General features: G+C 52.5%; 1 protein-coding gene across 5 annotated transcripts in view; it reads left to right on the top strand.

Moving 5' to 3' along the window:
- The window catches only part of LOC105687236 (metabotropic glutamate receptor 7), a 48,999-nt gene that overhangs the window by 20,614 nt on the left and 6,603 nt on the right, over positions 1-21,782 (top strand). For all 5 annotated transcript variants that reach the window (XM_048654995.1, XM_048654992.1, XM_048654993.1 and 2 more), the window contains 8 exons: positions 5,311-5,442; positions 6,149-6,328; positions 9,461-9,630; positions 14,250-14,404; positions 15,425-15,676; positions 20,305-20,460; positions 21,145-21,271; positions 21,365-21,476. In XM_048654995.1, coding sequence (XP_048510952.1) covers positions 5,311-5,442; positions 6,149-6,328; positions 9,461-9,630; positions 14,250-14,404; positions 15,425-15,676; positions 20,305-20,460; positions 21,145-21,271; positions 21,365-21,476 — 1,284 coding nt within the window. The remainder of the gene's footprint in view (positions 1-5,310; positions 5,443-6,148; positions 6,329-9,460; positions 9,631-14,249; positions 14,405-15,424; positions 15,677-20,304; positions 20,461-21,144; positions 21,272-21,364; positions 21,477-21,782) is intronic.

A 21,782-nucleotide genomic window follows, 5' to 3' on the forward strand; every position in this document is an offset into this window, starting at 1 on the left:
GCTCAAAAATCGATATTTTTTTTTGGTTCTCCAAGAGTAATCTCACGTATAATCAGCTCAGGAATCCAAATCTGAAAGCCAAAATCATCTACTCATGCAATCGATCGAGTAATCATCAATTATTCGCTGTTGGGAGCAGAAAAATTACAAGCATATCGATTATTTTTAGTCGTAGACCCACTTTGACTCGTCGCAATCCATGCATGTGTCGAAATATTCGAATTTCTCGGTCTACGAGGGAGCCCAGGCTTATTCTTAGCTGGAGTCAGGTAGCCACGGGCGCGCGGTTTGTTTTGAGGCGTCACCTCTGCTCAGCCCTGAAGGTGACGACCCACAACAAAACGCTACGCTGCTGGCTACCTGACTCCAGTTGTAAGCTCGGGTTTGCTGGTGAATTGAGAAGTTCGAATATTTCGACCCATGCACGGATTGCGACGAGTCAAAGTGGGTCTACGACTAAAAACTAAGAAAAAAAAAAATCAAATGGATTAAGTTATCGCCAATTCTTCGCTTCAAAAAGTGAAAAATCAAGGGTATGTCGATGGGAAAAATTTGTATTATCATCTTTATTTTTTCGCTTTAAGAGTTCTCAAAATGAACGAGGATGTTCAACCCCACATAGAAAAAAAAAACTCATCGCCTATAGTTTTTGGGTTCCTTAGATTTTCTTTTTAAAATCTAAGATCCTTCGAATTCGACGTTGACATTTCATCCGCCCTTCGTTGCCTCCATCTAATTCCGCAAGATCAAAAAAGCGTAAGCGTAAAATCTATAGGCGAGCATAAAATCCGATCCGCGTTTCCGTCCCTCCGTCAGTCACGATAACCCCGTGGCATAAATCTGACAATAAAATCCCACCCCTTCGCCGCCGTATTACAAACGCTCCGAGAGAAGTCCGTACGGAGTATTTTCGGCAGACAGATGCTTCGCGTTCGGTAATGATATTCAATCCGCCGTTACCGGGATATACATACATATACGCGTAGGTACGTTACCCGCAGGACTCGTACCGGGACCCCGGAGTCCCGTCTTCGACCCCAAAGTACGACCCGCGGATAAAAGGGCATAAAATTCCAGGAGGCAACCGACCGTGAAACTGTACGTTTCCGATCCCAACTCGAGTCGCCATCGGAATCAGACGTCGGGATCACAGCGTTGCGAAACGGCGAATTTCAAGGCGGTTTTTCCGCGTCAGAAGAAGCACGAGGTAAAGGCGACGGTGTCGGTGGCAATTATCGTACCGCCGACAAATGGAAATCTAAGACACTCCGCTATCGGTGGTGTAATTACCCATCAACGGCGGAGAAATTACACGGGGATCCGGTTCCAGGGTATTTTCCGATCGGCAATTAGCGTCCCATTTTCATTTACCGAGTGGCAATAATTGGCGAGAATCCTCGCCGAGAAAGCTCGTGGTAGCTCTCGCGTAACGCGGCCATACGCGCGATCCGGCCGATCGAGATCGTCGGTTACGACCCCGTCGACTTTCCACCGATGCGAATCGAAACGTAACGGCGCGCCCTCGCGAATACCGCGAAGTGCATTTCCCGCTTTTACCTCACCTCGTCTCATTGTCGCCCGTCGAATCGCGACGCGCGACGTCGCGACGCCTCGTTCGTTACCTCGAAGATCCGAACGAAGCCGAGCGAGCGTTTGCGATAAATCGGGCGACGGACGGATGCGAAAATTCCCACGCCGAAGGAGGAATCCGCAGCTGGACAGATGCGGCGGCGTTGATTGGGTCTGCGGCCGATCGTTCGATTCAAAAGAGCCACGAAACGCATCGCCGAGAAACGTCGCGCTCGCGGCTACCTGGGGGTGGAAAAAAGTTTCCCGCCTAGAGATGCGGGACGCGGGATTCGCGGATCCGATATGATCCGGCCCATTTCGCTTTCCGTTCGGTTCGGCTTCTCCCGGCGACACGATCCCTCGTCCCGAGAAGAGGAGGAGGGGGAAGAAGGAAAGAAAAAAAAAACGAAGAGGACGGGGGCGAGGGATATTCTTCGTTGATTGTTTTCTGAAAACGCGATGTCGTGCGCAAGGATCCGCTTCGTCCCGAAGGCAAGCCTTTTAATCAAATCGGGACATAGTAGCACCCCGAGGAATTTCCGAACCCTGCGTTACAAGGGCTAATTCCTCGGTAAGAGGTCCTTCGTCCCGATCACCCCGAAACACGTCAACGACAACGAACGAGATAACGAACCAGTAGGGAATGTATTTTGCGGAATCGGGATCGCTATAAAAAAAACTGCATCGCAAAACGACGACGACGACGACGAGGAGGACGAGATCAATTTTGCGTCCGTCGCCGCCTCATCGCTCGTCGGTTTCACAGCGAGATTTATTCGGGCGGACGTCATCGTCGGGTTGGCTACCTGTTTGCTCCGATCGATATCGGGCTAATGAAGGACGCGGCTGGCCGACGACGAACCGTCGGGCCGAAGTGCCTCGACTAAATTAAATCATACCGACGAAAGAAGGACGCGACGATGAGGAAAAGCGAGACAAGGGTTCACATCCGGACCATTTTGTTACCGGAATTTCTGGGAAACGCTGTCCACGCGGGACGGTGTCGTCATTTTTATCCTTCGACGATCGATGAAAAACGGAGACGAAGTACATAGATTTAATTCCTCCCCGTTTCGGCGAAGCGAAATTTTGCGGCGAATCGATCGGCGAGTTACGGGGAGCCCCGCGTTTTGAAACAACGAATAAACTTTCTATCTTTGCCCGGATAATTGACGCGGTTCGTTTGCCTTCGCTTCGTTATTTCGATTGACAAACTGTATCGCGCTCTCTATTCGGAACCAACTACCCGTTCAAATATACATAAAGGCACGTTGCCCGCGTCCGTATATCCTTCGTACGTAGTGCGCGAGAGTTACTACCTCGCGTATCCGAGTCGTATCAACAACGGAAATTAATCATTCCGCGCGTAAAACACGCGGCGATACCTTCGCAGCCCTCCCCCTCGGTCGATTTCGGAAAATTCAATTATACCGCTCTATTCCCACTCGGCATCCTCCGTGTTTTTCCGCGCTAATCAATCATCGCTCCTACGGGGGAGGGTCTCGCGGCGCGCGTCTCAATCGCGCGATTTTCGGACGATCAAAGGGCGTCCCGGTCGAGAAAAAAAAAAAAAAAGGGTCCAAGGGCCGAAACGATCTCCGTTCCGCAGTCGCAGTCGGGGTCGCGGTCGCGCGACTCTTGCCGGATCGAGCGATGGTTATTAACGAAATTCCCAAAGCGTACAGACGAAATTCTGGGAACACTCGATTCGTCCCCCGGGGGTACTGCGAGATTATAATTTTGATCCTACCCCTCGGGCGAATGCATTCGAATCGCTGACCGCGGTTCGAAAATTCCACCGCCTAATCGAACACCGACTCTAACGTTCGGTCAGCGTTTGTTCGTCGGGTCCCGAGGTATTCCGAGGCTCCGGAAAATTCCACGCTGATTTCGGCCCTCGTTCCAACAGGGAAAATACAATCGAGAGAAACTTGTAGACAAATCGCTCGTTCTTCGACTCGTTTAGCATAAAAAAAAAAACAACGGGGTGAAAAAATAGCCAGATGCGAGGTATTCGAGTAGGTAAAATTTGAAAGCGGGTCTCGGGCACCGAGGACTTCGCCCTCCTTTCGGCGCGACGCGAATCGAACGAGCAAACACGGGGGCCTCTGCGATTTACCCGAAAAACGCGAAGAATCCGCCTCCGAGTTTCGTTCGAGAGACGTCGTGGAGGTATCGTACAAAAATACAGACGCGGTGCCGTGAGATGGTGAAAAACAAAGATGTACCTACGATAAATTCCCCGGCGCAACATCGTCCGTCGACGAGGGGGGCGGAGGGGGCGGTTGATAGATGGCCCCGCGATTGAACGGTAAAACGTTGTCATTTTTCGATGCATAAAACGCGCCGTCGATCGACCGACCGATCGATCGATCAAAACCTCCGGGAAAGAACTAATTGGACGTCCGCCCCCCTTTCGCCGCTCTCCCCCGTCGCTCGCGAAAGGGTAAATGACGGATTCCGGGGCGCGCGGCGTCGGGGGTGGAGGATATTTCGCGCGAATCCCTCCCCGGGCGCGGTTCCGGGCCGACGCTCACCCCCGACCAATTTATCCCGCAACGGGAGGACCTCCGCCCCCTTCCCTTCCACCCTCCCACCGATTTCGCTCTCGCTCGCTTTACTCGCTACACACCTGCGGGGCACCCCCGGGCTTAATTATCGCCGGGATAACCGTAAATTGCAGCGGCGATTCCCGGACCCCGCGTCGCCCGTCGCGCCCGTATTTTAAAACGCGGCGATCGCGAGTGCGTTTTTGATCCCCGTCTCTCCGTCCCCAGGGTCCGAGAAAACCGACTCCGGATCGGATCGAAGGAGGTCCCGGCGTCTGGTTGGTTTTCCCTCGTTTTCCTCGTTTCGCGGCGGCAGCTGGTCGAGCGAGCGTCCCGCGGATTTTCATAATCCGATTCGCTGAAACTCGCGATAACTTCGCACAGCCGTCGATTCCGCTGTTTCGGCGATTGCGGCATTGAACGGGGACGACGAGCGCCCGTGACGAATTCGTCGAGATAAGAATATATTTCGTCTCAGGCGAAACGAACCGCATCCCCCAATCGACGAGGATGAGATAAAGTCCGTTCGAAACGGTTAATCCGTACCTACCCCTCGCCCTCCCTAATCCGATCTCGAATGGAGTTCGATAATTTCGATGAAATTCGCAGGGGGGGTGGTGTCTCGAATTTGTTGCCAAAGAGCGCGCCGTTCTTCCGGATCCGCGGTCCACCCGACGCGGTACAATTCAACAGCGATAAACGTGACGCTCGGAATCCGAGGAATCTCGACGATTCGATCGGCGGAGATTCGGGCGCGTAATTGCCGGTTAATATTTCCCAAAATCAAGCTACCTTTGAACATCCTGATTAAATTCGCAGATTTCCGAGAGGCGCGTGCCGCGGCTGACGAACAATTTCAATCTCTACCGAAACACCCCCTCGAGGTTTCACCCCCTTTCTAAAAACTTTCCGCGAAATGAGAAAATTGAAAGTTTCGTCGAGCGACGGGGACGGGGGAGGAGGCTGTCGGCGAAGGACGAAATATCGTTCTCCTCGGAGCCCGGAAGTTTCACGAATCGCCCCTCCGGTCCCCGAAGAGATCGACTTTTGAAAAAATTCCGTCGCGCGCGTACGACGATACCGACGAGGCGACGTCCCGAAGGAGAATCGGGAATCGGGACGTCGCCTCGTCGGTATCGGCCGAGGACGTCCGAAAAATAAAAAAGAATTGCATGACTGCGAACTGTTCCAGGATATGTCCGAGTACAAATGCGAGAGCGGGAAACCGCCGGTTTACGTCCCGCACAAACCGGTTACCGGAGTGATCGGAGCGTCCTTCAGCGTGGTCTCCATCATGGTGGCGAACATCCTGAGACTGTTCAAGGTGAGTCGAATCCAGGCCGTCGGTGCGCTTCGTAATTTACGACCCCCTCAGACCCGGTTAAACTCGGCGTCAAAGTTCTTCTTCGATCGACGCCGATCGGCGGAGTATCGGCGATGATGTCGATCGAGGGAAGCTCTCCGAATTTCCATAAACAAGCGGGGGGAACTTGAATTCCGTACACAGAATTCCCGATTCCGATTCGCGAAGGAGGTGGAAAAAATTGGGCGTTTTCGTACGCACGATATAAGGGGGAGCAAAAAATAATCCTCCTTGCCGTTGATTCGCGTAACGGGGTGGGTGGGGCGATTCGTTGCAGGCGCGATACACTCGAGACGATTGTTATCCTTGACGATGATGAGGTGATTTCGGGGGAAGATAGAAACGCCGAATAACGAAAAAATAATTTCTATTCCCCGCGGTTTCCTCGGGGGGTGAGGGTGGGGGGTGGGGGGTGAGGGGGGTGTGCGGAAAATCTGTTGTTAATAGGAAACAGCTGTTCCTTTCTGGGGGGGTGATGATTCGGTTCCCGGGCGAACAATGCCGGGTAGTTCGGGCCCGACAAAGAACGTGGTTTCAGCGGCCAGACGTCGGACGCGAATCGGCGAATTCGAGACTCGGGCTTTTCAACGTCGTTCGGGGTGCAGGACGGGGGCTGGTGTCCGTTGTCGGCATCGAATGAATTATTTAGAAAATTCTCTGCTTCCAGATACCTCAGCTGAGCTACGCCTCCACGAGCACCGAACTCTCCGACAAAAGCCGCTTCGAATACTTCAGTCGCGTGGTGCCCCCGGACAATTTCCAGGCTCAGGCGATGGTCGAGGTCGTGCGCCGACTGGGATGGAAATACGTCTCCACCGTAGCGGTAGAGGGCGATTACGGAGAGAAGGTAAGGAGACCGGCGGCGGTTGATTGATTCGCTTTCGTCTCTCCCGTTCTCCCGTTCTTCCCGCGCTACCCCGATCACGCGTAAAAAAAAGCGAGCGTCGCTCTCCCCCCTCGTCCGACGGACGCCGCGGGGTGCCCCGAACTCGGAATAAAAATAAAAACTGGCGGCCGCTCGGACCCACCCCGCGTACGGCGGGAGGAAACGGGTAACGGATCGAGGAAGAACAAAGTTTCTCGTCGTTTGTCAGGATTTTCCTCTGAGTTCCGCGGGGGCGAACGAGCTGGGAGGGGGGAGGAGGGGAGTTTCGATCTTTTCATCCGCGAAATAACAACGAATAAAACCATCCGATGCATATGTATGACGAAGCGGGGGCGAAAGTTCACCGAAATTCGAGCGCCGCCAGAAGTCCCGTAAACAACGGGATTACAACTCGACGGGAATTTCGAAAATACGATGATCATCGCCGAGGACACGTAGCAGACCGAGCGACGCCCCAGCTTGTGCGTCGAATCTCCGATAAAACGGGGATCGCTTCTCCTCGACCCTTGGAAGGTGGATTTTTTTTATTTTTTCTTTTTTTTTTTCTTTCTTCCCCCTTCCCCCGTTTTCCCTCTACACTCCTCCGTTTGGGCCCGAATACCTCGAGCGACGATCAAAAGTTCGCGTAGGGATCGAATGTCAAGTTCGCGATTGCGAACGCCCGATTAATTTTGCACGACCTCGGGGTGTGGGGGATTTTTTCTTCCCCCCACGGCGTCGATCTCGTTCGATCGCTCGCGACGCGCGATCCCTCCGAACCCACCCTCTCCCCCTCCTCCCCCGTTTCCGGGGCTCCGTTTGAAATTGAAAATGTTATTTATGCAAAAGCGGAAAATGCGAGAGCGAAATAATACCGGGATCGGTCGTGTATCCTGACGGTGAGGACGAATCGCGCGCGTATACCCGCTACGTATCGTTGCGCCGTCTGTATGAAAATTGGCGAGAAGCGGATCCTCCCTCGAGAAATTGAATTTCCGCCTCGAGGGCCGACGTCCGTCTCCTCCGGCTTTGCCTCTTCTCCGCTCTCCTACTCCCCCTTCCCCTCGACCGCCGACCGTTCGAATTTCTTTGACCGATTACTCGCCTCCCGCTCGTCAAAAGATCGTCGACGTCGTCGGCTGTGTAACTCCGGGGGGCGAGGGGGCTCGCGATCGCCTCTCGTTCTTCCCCCGCGATCGGATCAGAGCCCGGGGGCCGGACTTTCGCCCCCCCTCGGGGGGGAGGGGGGGGTGGCATCTCCGATATTAATCAAGCGGAGACGGGGCGTGTTGTAAAATAGGACGACGACGGGATATTTTCGCTCGCGGAGACACCGAGGGAAAAGCGAAACGCGTCGAGAGGAGGAGGAGGAATCCGTTGGATGAACTTAAGAAATTACGATAGCTACGTTCCATCCGTTGCGGGTGGAACGCGGGTCGCATGCGACGCTTTCGCGCCACCCCTTTGAGACGGGCGGGTTAGAAAAATATGAAATATTTAGTCGCTCCCGTCCACCGGGTGGAATACGCGCGTCGGATGACGGGGGTTTATTTCAGGCGTCCTCCCGTGCGAGGTGGGTATACGAAAAATTCATTATGCATACGACGGGGCGAGCCCCGATACTCCTCGCCTCGTCCTAGTCCTCGTCCTTAACGCGGTTCGCCCGCCGCATCGGCGAACGCGATTATCAATCCGCCTCGCGCCGCTTGATTTTCCACCGCGCGGAATGAGAAACGCTCCTGTTTTTCGGCCGAGGGACACTCCGACGCGAGGGACCTCCGATCCTCCCGACGCGACGGTCGAAACGAATCCCCCCCGAGACGTCGGAAAACTCCAACGAAATCGGGGATCCCTCGAGGGTTCCGATGGGATTCGGGGAGAACCAAAAGTCCTCGAGCCCTCGGAGGTTCCCGGCCCGTCCGGAGGAGCCCGGGCCCGTCGCCGCCTCCCGACGAACGTCGAAGCCCGTCGACGAAACTCCGATTAGCAACCGTAGCCCTTGAGTTCGCCCTCGCCCTACGGGACCCGCGCGAACAACGTCTGTCACTCCGCAGAGCAAACAACAACCAGGTTGAAATTGGTCGTATCCGTTGGCGTAACAACTGCTACCGTTCGAATCTGGTATTAAATTAAGGGACTCGTCGACCCTCGCTACTCGCTACGAACCCTTTCACAAATAGAACGCCGAGAGCGGATCGCCCAGGAATCTGGAAACGGAAGCGCGTGCGGCGAGTGCGGAATTTCCGTTGATTCTTTTCTCCGAGGTCGACGAGACAAAGACGAGAGGAGGTGCGTCGTACTCGTTTCCGGGGTGAGGTGAGGGGGTGGGTAGGTGGGAAAGGGGTTGAATTTCCAGCGAAGGGTGTAGTTCGAACGCGTCCGGGTAGACGAGGTAAGGTGAACGACACGTTGGCGCAAAGGAGTAGTCGTTTTCCGTGTCGAAGAGGGAAAGGCGGTAGGGAGCCCCGCAGGAGTAAGTCAAGAGCGAGATTCAATTTTCTCGTTGCATGTAAATTGAGAGCAGGTTTCGGGGAGGGAGGGCTTTCGCGGTAAGAATCGTTCTCCGCGCGGCGTTCCCCGTTCCCACGGGGAAAATCAAGCTTCGCTCCGGATCCCCGTATATCCCGCGAGATAAGTAAGATGTGCAGAAGGATAAATGGAAGTGGTTTCGCCTAATCTGGAATTCTTTTATCTCACATTTGTATCGACGGTCCGACACACTTCCCGCTTCTCATCTAAAATCATTCGACGAAGGGAATCGAGGGAAGCGGAGGGAGGAATCGGGACCCCCTCCTCATCCCCCTTCGATTTCGATTCCGGGCGAATTCTTAGCGGGCACCGATTCCCCGGGTCCAGTTCCGGAGTCCAGCTCGAACGCTGACCCCTCCCCCCTCCCCCCCCAAACCGGATGTGAGTTTGACGGCGCAGGGGGATAAAAAAAATAGACAAAACGGAAGTCGAGGGACGAGAACGGGTGGACGATACCGACGCGAAAAGCGGGATGAACCGCGATAAAACGGCGACGGATTTCCGAAGTCCCGACGTGCGTCGTCGTGGAATCGCGTCGGTCTCTTTGTCGTACGAAATTTCATTCGTTGAAAATTTTTCTTCCAGGGCATCGCCAGTTTCACGTCGCTCTCCGTCGAGTACGGGATCTGCATAGCGGTCAGCGAGAAGATACTGAGGAACTCGAAACCGGAGGACTTCGATCGCATCGTCGAGCGACTAGGCGGGAAGCACAACGCCCGCGGCGTCGTCTTGTTCGTCGACGAGGACAACACCAGGTAATCGAAACTCGTCGTCGTCGTCGTCGTCGTCGTCGTCGTAGGGAAATTTAATCGCCCCGGGACCCGACGATTACGCGCTTTTACCGAGAATCTTACCGACGGCCCGCCGAGCCGAAAGAAAGCGAGGTAACGGCGAAACTTCACCCCTGAAGTCACGGAGTCTCCTCCCGCTCCCCGCAAAAACCGCTGCCGCGGCTTTTGGGAAGCCGTTCGCTTTACGGGACTTTCATTGGGATCGATGGACCCGCCGACGCTCGGCGAACGAAAGCTTTTTCTTTCTACCAACAACGGAACGACGCCGACCTACCCGACCCCTCCGAACCCGCCGACCTTGCCCGCGTTTCGCCCACCCACCCCACCCCCCAAAACCCTGAAAAGTCTCGCGGAATCGGACGAAGTGCGGCGAAAAAAAGACGGGGAAATTCCGCGTTAGTTTCACCCTGTCGCCGATATTTTCAGCCGATGACGGAAAAAAAAAGAAAAACAAAAAAAACTGGGGGAGGAAAATTTTAGGGGCGTAAAATGCGAGACGTTGGAATATCCGAAATTTGAAAAGAACGTAGAAACCGGGGGCTAGCGCGTCGACCGCAACGCGAGTCGGTCCGACTTCGTATTTCGCCTGTTGCTCTTTTTGAGGGACGGGAAAAATTTCACCTTCTCGTAACTTTTTAATACCTCTCGGTAGGAGCGCCGGGGTTGCGGAGAGACGTGTGGCGCGGTGGAAAAGTGGAGAAAAAAAACGTCTACGAGAGCCGTGATTAACAGGCTCTTTGATGTTTACCGCCCGTAGTGTTTCACCCCGACGAACGCTTCACCGAGGGAGCCGAGCGACTCTCCGATTGATAAGAGCAACCGCGTTTCCAGGAATTTTTAATATCCTCGTTACAACCGGCTTCCGAACGCCACGCGTTCGCGTCGTAACGGCGAAAGAAAATTCGCCGAGCGACACGCGCGGAGAGGGGAAAAAAATTAGGGGAGAAAGTCGAGGGGCGCCCCCGGAGAGCCGCCGTGGTGGGGTACCTCGTAAATATTTGATCGTTCGCAACGTTTGCCGTCAATCGTCGAAAAACCGAACGCGAACGAGAACGACGACGACGACGACGACGACGGCGAATTTTTATTATCAGAGTTTTTTGCGGAGCCGCGTGCACCGGGAAGGCGAGGGGGCGCGCGACTTGGAGAAAAATGGTTGGAAACTTTGGCGAAACAATTAAAGGTTCTTTTTCCGTGCGGCCGAGCGCAAAGGTCGTCGTCGTTGTCGTATATACGAAACAAGAGGCGACGGGAGTTGTAGGTACAGAGGTTGCGGCATCTGTTTCCTAACTAGTTGTCGGAGGGTACGGGCCGCCCTCGACTTCTTCGCCTCCACCCCCGCCGAGCCTCGAGTTGTTCGGAGTTCTTCGGGAGCCGGGGCGGGGGGTGGGGTGGCGATGCGGCGAAAACTCCGAGAGCAAAGGAAAAACTTGTCAGTCACAACGTCGACGGGGGGGGAGGGGGGGAGGCAACCGGGTAGGTTTGTTTTGGCAACAATTTTTTATTCGGTCTTACGCAAGAAACGACGGACGGAGATTAGAGATTACGACCGCGCGAAACTCGCGAATCTACTTTACGACAGCGATAAACCATCGGACTTTCGAAACTTTCGAAATTGATTCGTTCCCGAACGCTCTCAAGTTTTCCTATAATTTCATAATTCGAATTCCTCCTCCTCCCCCTCCTCCTCCTCCTTCTTCCCCCCCCCCGATATTCGTATCCTCCGTGTTAAATCCACCTCTGCAGCTGACGGCGATGATTTCGGACCGTACAATGCGCCGTTCGTACCGACCGAATGAGCTTTGAAAGCTACGCGGACGAACGCGGGCGGGTGGGTGGGTGGTCGCGATTCGCCTTTATCGTCACCGAGAACCGTCGACGTTTCGCGGAGGGTTTGGCGCGGCGGGACAACCGAGACGATTGTAAAATTATCAAAGGGCCGGAGGGACGCGTCGAACGAGGATAAGAGAGGTGGGCTGACGGGGTGGAAACGAGGCGATAATTTATCGACGCGTCGCGACGGACGATACGTCGGAACGTTCGAATCACGAAGGACGGGGATCCCGGAGCCGTGTAGAAAATCGTGGACGAAAAATTCCTCCCCGATCGCGAGATCCCGTACACATCGTCCCTTGGGGTCCGGTATCGGCGGGCACCCGAAGGCGGAATATAATTAGCTTATCCGCGATTGGGGTTTATCCCCGCCTCCGTTTCTTCCGGGGCTAGTTCGTCTCGGGTTACGTCATTAGGAACAACCGGACGGACGTCCTCCGTCCCTCCGGTGGTCCACCCCCCCCCCCCCCCCCCCACCCCCCCTCGTAACTCTCGACGTCCGAAAATCATCCCTTCCCGTATTACAATCCGCAGGATGCGGGGCGCCCCCAGAAATCCCGCTAACCCGAAGGGGTAAAATTCTACGGCCATATAATTCCGGCCGACGACCCCTCGCTAATCTCTCCTTCAAAGTTTGTATACCCGCTCGTGTTCCTCGCAGCGTAAACCAGATCGCGTACGCGGGGGATGAACCGAAACGCGTCGAATTTGGTGAAATAAATGCGAACAAACGTTATCCCGATGATAATTTTTCCTCGTCGACGGGATGTAATCCTTTCCAGAGATTCCCGCGGATATCTGGACCGAACGCCGCGGGTCTCGAACGAGAAGGATAAGGCGGTACGACGATTCCAGTTTCTGCTCCGCGGCGAGGCTTCGCCCTTGTCGAGCTACACAGTCTGGAAGCTCGCGGGGAAAACAATAGAGGTGCCCCCCGACAGGGAGAACGCATTGTGCGGGCCGGATGAACTACGGTCGGGGTTTTGCTCGGGGCTCGGTGGTCTCGTTGGCGCGACGCCGAAACTCCGGATGGCCCCGGTGGTGGTGGTGGCGGACGGCCGGACCGTGGCAGACGAGGCGGCGGATCGTTAGCGAGAAGTTAATTAATCAAGGGGGGAAACTCTCCGCCGCGAAACTGTGGAAGCGGAAAGTTCCCCTCGCCCGCTGAAATATAACGGCTCATAAATCGGACGTACGATACGCGATTCCGCGACGCTCGACGCCGTTCCACACCCGCAATCCGACCTCCGCCAGGTGCTACGGGGCGCCGAATAATTTTCTACCGCGGGGATGAGAAAATTTGGAGGTGAAAAAATGTCGCGGAATTCACCGGATTTTTGGAACGATCCGGGAACACGTAGTGAGACGAATTTTACTTTTTTCCCTCGTCGAGATAAGAGCGACGTCCGGATTGCCGCACCGTTCCGGCCGCACGCGGCGCAACTTCGGAGACTGTGGTCGTTCGGGCGGATAAAAATAAAGGGCGCGAAAAGGGAATACCTGCCCTCGTGTGTAGCCGGTGAAAAAAAAGAAAAAAAAAAACAGAGGTGGATAAAAAAAAATATGAAAGAGAATCGAACGAGGAGTGGAGAGAGGGAGAGAGAGGGAGAGAGGGAGAGGGATGAAAAATAGCGGACGCGTTCGCGTATCGTCTCCTCCGGCGATACGTCGGAAGCCGGTTTTGAGATACCAAAAACAACATTAACAACGACAATCTCGTTGGATCCGTGGCGTGAAAAAACAGGCGGCGGATTTGTGCGACCGGCGGTCGTTGCGAACCACCTGGACAACGCCAGAAAAACAAAAAAAGACAAATAAATAAAAAGTTACCCCGAGTTGGAAAACGCAACGGAATCCACCGTGGCCTCGCGACGAGAATTTCCGTAACGCAGACTCCGCGTCGCAGGTATGTTATTTTCGGCACGTGTAACGTACGAACGGAGGTTTCGCTATAAATAATTCCCTTTCATTTTTCACTCGCGCGAAGAGGGCGAGTCGCGTTTCGCACCCCCCTCCCCCCCCCCGCGTGGGGGTGGTTAAATTTTCGCGCCTCCGTTCCGCACCGTCGGATGGATTTCCACCATTTTTTTTCTCGCCCCTCGCCTACACGCGGTGGTAATTTGCGCGGGGTCGTAGTCGCGAAACACGGACGAATTTCATCCCCGTAGCCACGTGGCGGGCGATAATAACGGCGAAAATCGTCGGAGAAACAGATGCGCGAAATGGGAGAACGTAATCGAAGAACGCGAGGGGGGGGGGGGGGTTGCTGCCCCCGACTCTATCGGGGATACCGTCGGCCCGTATTCGCAGGTGATTCCGAACTCCGCGCGTAAACCACCCCCAACCCCCCCGAGGATATCGGCGGCTCTCCCGAATTCCGTAGACCCCCCGATTATTTTCGCGCCATTTCCCAACGACACCCGCACCGCATCTACACCCACCCCCCGTCGATCGTCTCTCGTCTCGCGATTCTCCTATCGATCGAAATTCGAGAACGACGGGAGAAACTTGGCACGCCGACAAAGTGCCCGGCACACATTTGCACAAGGATAGTGTAAAAAGGATAACGCTACGCGGCGGAGTCGACGGATAAACATTAACGACGAAATGGAAAACAGGGACGGCGCGATATCCTCGGGGGAGGATAAAAGGCGAGAAGACGGAATCGCGAATTACGGGGGAAAAATAAATCGCCGAATCGTTCGAAAACCGTCTACAAAATACACGGAGGGTAATTTGTGTGGTTTCAGAAAGCTGCTCCAGGCGACGGTCAGGGCGAATCGGACGGGCCATTTTCTTTGGATCGGGAGCGATTCGTGGGGCGCAAAGGTCTACCCCGTGAGGGACCAGGAGTCAGCCGCCGAGGGGGCGATCACCATACTGCCGCGAAGAAACTCCTTGGAAGGTGAGTCGATATTCGTGAAAATTCCTACCGACGCTGCTGGCGAAATTTTTGGCCCCCGAAAAAATCGAGGGTGACGCGTAATTTGCGGCGGCAGGGCGAGATTTTATCTCGGCGATATAACGAATAAGGGGGGCGGGGGGGGGGGGGATAATAACGTCTCGCTCGTTGTTGAAAACGGACGTGGCGTTGTCGGATTTTGAGGTGGCGGGCTTTTCGGCCAACTAGATGGAAAACTTCCCTCGAGCTTTCTCGCGATTCTTTCGATGGAAATAACGAAACGTAGAAACGTGGAAACAAACCAGCCCTCGACGACGACCCTCTCGCTTCTCTTCCCATTGTTCGACTCATCGGAGCCCCGAGTTTAAATAAGACACTCTCGACCGCTTCTACGATTACGACGAGCCGTTGTCTTACTCCACCTCGGTTATTTTTATTTCCCCTTCATTTTCCCCCCGCCGCCCCTCCACTTGCGGACGATCCCTGCGTCGATAGGGTGGGATGTTCGCGCTATAAAACTACCACGAGTTACACGAGAAGAGAACGCTGGAAGGGATTTCAGCCAATTAGTGGCCCCCGCTCGGTCGAGTCGAGGTACAGGTGAAAAGAGAAAATGAAAAAAGAAGAGAAAAAAAAAAACTACCCCGACGGGAGGCCTCGATCGAAGGTGGAAGACTCGCGCGCCGGTTTTCGAGAGTTTCACTTTCGGCTTCGCGGCGATATTTAAGTTTTTTTTTTATTTTCCCTCCCGTCGACCGTAGTTCTATTTGAAAAGTTTTGTAATTCCGAGAGCTGCGTAACCGGTTCCCGGACTACCGGCAATAATATTAAAAACTTTTCTCGCCCCACCCCCCACCCAGTCGCTTAAACGGCGAACATGCGAAAAAGGAATCGTCGAGTCGCCCTTTACGGGCATGTTTGCGATCCACCCGGCGGGGGTGGCACCGTTTCAAATCGAATCGCAATTACCGATTTTTTAATATCCGATTTGATTTTATTTCCCCCCCTCCCTCCCTCCCCCAGGTTTCGACAAATATTACAGGAGCCTCAGACCGCGAATGGGCGAGGACGATTGCGGCAAACAATCCGAGAGGAATATACCGCACCCGTTATTGCCGGGGAAGTTGATCAACTGTCGCAACATTTGGTACAGGGAATTCTGGTCGCAGCATCACAAATGCAGCTTCGGACCGGCGGTACCGCCGGGTGCGAGGAAATGCACCGGGGACGAGGAGCTCGTCGATTACGAACAGGAGGGACTCGTGCCCTTCGTAGGTGAGTTCGAAAGAATAAAAAAAAATATATATTTTTAAAAACACCCGTTAGGATCGCGCGTTTCGACCCCGACGACGGGCGTGGGTCGAAGGGCGTGGAAATTCAAAGGATTCGCGGTGCTACTGCCACTACCCCCCCCCTGACAAGCAAAATTCGTTTCGACGCATCACTCGACAATGGGGAAGTTGAAGCCCACCCCCCCATTTTCTACCCTTTTAACGTGGGACGATGAAATATCGTCGTATCGACGGTTGTGAAAAGCGTCGAGTCACACCCCTCCTCCCCCTGCGCGTTACACGAGTACAAGGAAATTGATTAATCTTCCGATGAATTTTTGTAAGAAAATCGCGGATACGTCGGTCGTCTGTACAAGGGATGGATGACTTTTTGCGACAGCCTGACCGTAGGCGTCCAATGGGATCCGCTCGAGTCGAGAATCTTTGTGCACGAGCGACCCCCGTCGCGATCGCACCTTTTTAAGGATCTGACCGTGAAATGACTGCGACGGCGACCGGGATGCTGAAGGAATATGAAAATTAATCGAATCTCGGAAATTGCAGTCGGCGTTTCGAAGCGACCCGCTCCCGTCGATCGACGAGGTACTTTTCTTTCTCCTTCGGGACGCTCGACTCTTTGAGCGTCGGGAAAACAAGCGGCACTGCTGAATATTTATAACACTAGTTGTAATAACTGAACCGTCGAGCGGATCGCTCGGAGCATGGAGTGCTGTTTTTGCGAGCGAAATTTCATCCGCGTTTCTACCGGTCTGACGTTGCCCGGATGCGGGGCCATGGAATTCCGGAGGGGGGAGTGTAATTAGCGCCGTACATCGCGGAATCAGGGACACCAGGTGCTGCTACAATTAAGTAAGTGGATAAGTCGGGGGCTGAAGCCGTCGCAAAAAGCGTGCAAAGAGCGAGAAAAAGGGGCAGGAAAAAAAAGAAAAAAAAAAAAGAAAAAAGAAAACTCGGAGAGCGGAAAGTGGAGACTGAAAAGGAAGGAGCGTAGAGCGTAAAGTGGGACTTTGTCATGCTTCGGGGAAGATGACCCGTTTCTTCGAATTAGTCATGACTGGCTTAATAAATGGGAATATAATTAAAAGCCACCTCGACTACACGTATACGCTGGAGAGGTTTTCCTCGCACGGGCGATCAGAAATTAAACGGATCGACGACCGATGCGAATTTCACCTGGATCGGACGTGTCGTCGTCGTCCGGAAAATGGTTTGCGAAAATTTTTTAGCGAAATAATCGCGCTTCCGGCGTTTGATATTATTTCCTGCCGGAGGGAAAGAATTAGATAAGTTGTGAAATCGATGAAATATCGCCTTCGTCGCGGATACGATGCCGTAAATAATCCCGAGTGACACGGAACCGGATGATCGTATCCTTTTTTCTTTATTTTAAAAGCATTCGAAAAGCCCTCCCTTTGATAAAATACGATAAGAACTTCATTTATTTAATACGCGATTCGGTGAATCGCCGCTTACGCGGTCGCAAAGCTGTCGCTTTTGGCTTTGATTTAGCGAAGCTTTGCCGGTATTACGCCAAAATTCGTATAACTATACGTGATTCGCGAAAGCGATCGGCCTCGCCGAACACGCGACGTCGTAGTAATGTCCAATTTTTGAATTTCTCCCTCGTACCCCCGGTCGGGTTCGCGTTACATTATTAGCTACTGCCATTGGAAATCGAGTCGAACTCCGCACCGCTAATTCATACTTTTATCCGAATTCACACCTCGAATAATCCGCAGTGGTTGGAACTCGGCCATATTTTTTCTCCTATTAATTCCAACGGACGATTTCCCGAGATAGACGCGACGCCGAACTCGGGTTACAATTAGGGTGGGTTGAACAAAAAATTTCTTTTTTATTCTCTTAGCATGGGGGCAGAATTTGTACCTTATAAAAAAAGAACATTTTTCAAATGTGGAAAACATTTTTTACTTGATATTTTGAGGTGGCCCACTCGTTTTTTTAATGAATAATTAATCAAGTGGGGTACTTCCAGCGATAGAATTTTTTTTTTTGGTCAAACATCGTAGGAAACATATAAAAATTGTCAATTGTAATTGTTTTTTACTCGTTCACTGTTCAACATTTTTTTCCTATCATTTTTGTAATTCAATTATAAAATCAAAAAATGACATGCTCTTTTTTTTACTTGAAATTGAAGACATATCGATTGGTTTTAGTCGTAGACCCACTTTGACTCGTCGCGATTCATGCATGGTTCGAAATATTCGAATTTCTCGGTCTACGAGGGAGCCCAGGCTTATTCTTAGCTGGAGTCAGGTAGCCACGGGCGCGCGGTTTGTTTTGAGGCGTCACCTCTGCTCAGCCCCGAAGGTGACGACCCACAACAAACCGCTACGTAGCTGGCTACCTGACTCCAGATAAGCTCGGGTTTGCTGGCGAATTCAGAAATTCGAATATTTCGACGCATGTATGGATTGCGACGAGTCAAAGTGGGGGTCTACGACTAATACCAATCGATATGTCTCAATTTTTATTCAAAAAAAGAGCATGTCATTCTTTGATTTTGTACTTGAATTACAAAAATAATAGGGAAAAAAATGTTGAACAGTGAACGAGTAAAAAACAATTACAATTGACAATTTTTACATGTTTCCTACGATGTTTGACCAAAAAAAAAAATTCTATCGCTGGAAGTACCCCACTCGATTAATTATTTATTGAAAAAACGAGTGGGCTACCTCAAAATATCAAGTAAAAAATGTTTTCCACATTTGAAAAATGTTCTTTTTTCATAAGGTACAAATTCTGCCCCCATGCTAAGATTATAAAAAAAAAAAAAAAAATTTCCCCCCAACCCACCCTAGTCACAATGCTCGCTTCGTGAATTTTTTCGAGTTCCCAGGCAATGACGAGCGATAGCCGATGGCACGCGATAATCGCAGCCACGATTTCCCTTTTCTCTCTCCCTTCAATCCTGAGATTTCTATTTTTTTTTTTTTTTCTTCACGCCTCTTCCCGCTTGTAATCTCCCTTTAGGTCCCCTCATTCTTTCCCCCCCCCCCTGAGCCCGTCCGCGTTTCATTCTTTTAGTCGGGTGTTCCCTTCCGGTCGACATTTCCTACCCCTCGCCGACAATTTCATGCAAAGAAGTCGAGGCTTTATTGTTATTACCCCCGGAGTTTTCTCCTCCGGTGTGAAACTCGGCTAAGGAAAAAGGGAAACCTCTCTCCGGACGAGGCCTCACCTCCCTTATATTCCTTTAGTTATTTTAATCATAAAAAACAGTCGCCCTCTGTAATTACAGGGCGGGCGAACCCCCCGCAGTTGCCCCCGCGCGGCCATCCCCCTTTTCGCTTTTATAGTAGCGGCGAATAAATTCCGAGCTACAAAATTAACGGCTCTGCAAACGCAGCGAGAGATGCCGAGCCGGCAAAATTGCAGGAAAAAAGGGGGTGGGGAATCGCGAGAGGGGGAGGAAGGGAGGGAGGAAGGGAGGGAGGTAGGGAGGGAGTCCTCCCGATAATAACGCCCGGAGATACGGTCAGAAAAAGTATATTCGAAATAGAAAAAGAGGGGATCGTAGCGAAATGGAAAAGCGAAGAGCCAACTGCGCCGAGTTCCCCGACGTTTATGAAAATCTTTTTCTCCGCTCCACCGGAACTTACCGCGCGACGGATTTATGCCCTCGCACAACTTCCGACCATTATCTCCGACTACCGGCGACGAGGCGAGAGTTACGCAAAACCTCGCGACTCCCGAACGACGAGCAGTCGACCGCAACGGCGGTCGCGGTGGTTCCGAAGAAGAGAACGAACCTCCCTCAAGGTTCTCGAGGACGACAAAGTCCACTCGACGGGGTGCAGCCGTAATTAATTTCAAAGAGCAACGCGCCCTCACCTTCCGTCGCACCTCGCGAATCTTTGCGCGAAATTTCATTCCTCTCGACGATATTTGTAACGTTCGTCGCAATCAAGCGGGCGAAAAAAACGCGGAAGGGTCGTTTTTCGAATGGGGTGGGGGGGGGGGGGGGGGGGGGGAAATTGCATCTTGACCGTGTAATTGCCTCGCGCGGCAAAATCCATAAATAAAATCCGTTCGCAGTCGGGTTTGGCTCCGTTTCAACGGTGTCGATATTTCTGGAAAACTGGGAGCAGCGGCAGGAGGGGGGGAGGAGGGAGGCAACCGATACCCCCGTTTCGTTTCTGGCATTGAAACGAACAACCCGATTAATGAACCGCCTATTCGCGGACGCGAGTGTCGGGGGACGTGTACAGCCCCCGCTCGATTATCGGCCTCGAGGAATTGGCTCTTTCGCCCTCGCCGCAACCACCCCCCCCCGAAGCTGAGGGTGACGCGCTCGCTTCCTCATCCGATTCCTACCTACGTTCGTCGATCGATCGATCGATCGATCAGTCGGCCCGCGAAACGTCCGAAACTTTTCTCGTTATTGGGTCAAAGTTGAAAGCGATGAACCTGTTCGTGAACACCTGTGACACCCCGAGTGTCGCGACACGGCAAAACGAGACGACGACGACGACCCGCGCCCCGCATTTTTTTTTTCTCTCATCGCCAAAATTTTTACACTCATTCTGGTTTGTTTTTTTTTCTCTTCTTCTTCTTCTCTTCCCCCTCGTTATCCGGTCCCAGTCGACGCGGTCTACGCCATGGCCTACGCGGTTCACAACATAATAGAAGACGAGTGCGTTCGAGGGCGTGGAACGGCCCATTATCTCTGCGAGACCCTGAGACCCGCACCACAGGGGCAACATCTTCTCCACTACATACACAACGTGACCTTCATCGGTGAGTGTCGAAAATGAAAGTTTGCTCTTTTTTCTTTTCTTTTTTTTCTTTTTTGTCGTTGCCCAATTTTTTCAGCCTTGCCATTTCACGTCAGTCGTCGGTCGAAATTTTTCACCGTCGTACGGCGAATCGACGAAACTCCGATAACACGCGGAGTGCAGAGGGGTCGCGCAAAAAAAGTTAAAATATTTATAGAACAAAAATGGTGGAGAATGGACACTTGTATCGCGTCACCTTGTATACGTATACATATGAGTGCGGTACGGTCAAAAAAACTTCACGTTCTACCCTCGTAAAAAGTTAAGTGAATACGGCAAATAAGATGAGACGGAATCCTGGATAGAGAAAAAAAAATATAACAAAATGAAAAATAAAATAGTCGTCGGAGCATCTGCGACGCCAAGTTTTGCGATGTGTCGCAAAAAAAAAAAAAAGGTTGAATCGTAAATCAGTTGGCGGGTGATTCCGAATTATCCCCGCGCACGTTTCAGTTTCTCTCTCACTCTCTCTATCTATATATATTTATTATACTTCGAACCGTGATAACTGACCAGCCTTATCGGCGTCCGACCCAAGCGGCGGCCAGGGGTCGGTTTTGCGACCGACATCGGTTCGTCGGAATCGATCGGAGAGCGTGTGTTGTTATTTGTTTTTTTTTTTCTCTCACTCGTGTTTCTTCCCCAGGTCGTCAAGGGACGGAGATCAAGTTCAACGCGGACGGTGACGCTTACGGGTTTTACAACATATATCAGTATCAGCACAGCGAGGAAGGGCGGTTCGACTACACGCCGATCGGAACGTGGAAAGAAATGTGAGCGATGCGGTGTTGTTCGATAATCATGACTTTTTTACGGCGCTACGCTTCTAATCACGGAGTTCTACGATTTTTTGTCGATTTATTCAGACTCGAACTAGACGTCAATATGACCAGGTGGGCGACCGGACCCGGCGAGGAGAACATACCGAGGAGCACCTGCAGCGAGAGCTGCCCCCTCGGTCACGTGAGGAACTTTCAGGTATAACTTTCGAACGACCGCCGGACGCCGATTTTCGCGTTGATTCGAAATATCTTCGATCTCGATCGGTTGTCCCACGTCTCTCGAAAACGGAGATGCTCCCGTTGTTCGAACAAAAAAAAAAAAAAAAAAAAAAAAAACAACCCCCCGTTCGATCTACGCCGTTGCCGGAATTCATTCTCGGTGGAAGAAAACGCTATACGCTTCTTGCAACGTTTGTACGAAAGGCGTTTACCGAAAGACGTACGTCAGACCGTCGAGGAGAATAAAGAAAGGGGAAAAAGAGACGGACGAAACGAGGGCGAC

Source organism: Athalia rosae, chromosome 5 (assembly GCF_917208135.1).
Source record: "Athalia rosae chromosome 5, iyAthRosa1.1, whole genome shotgun sequence".
NCBI lineage: Eukaryota > Metazoa > Arthropoda > Insecta > Hymenoptera > Athaliidae > Athalia > Athalia rosae.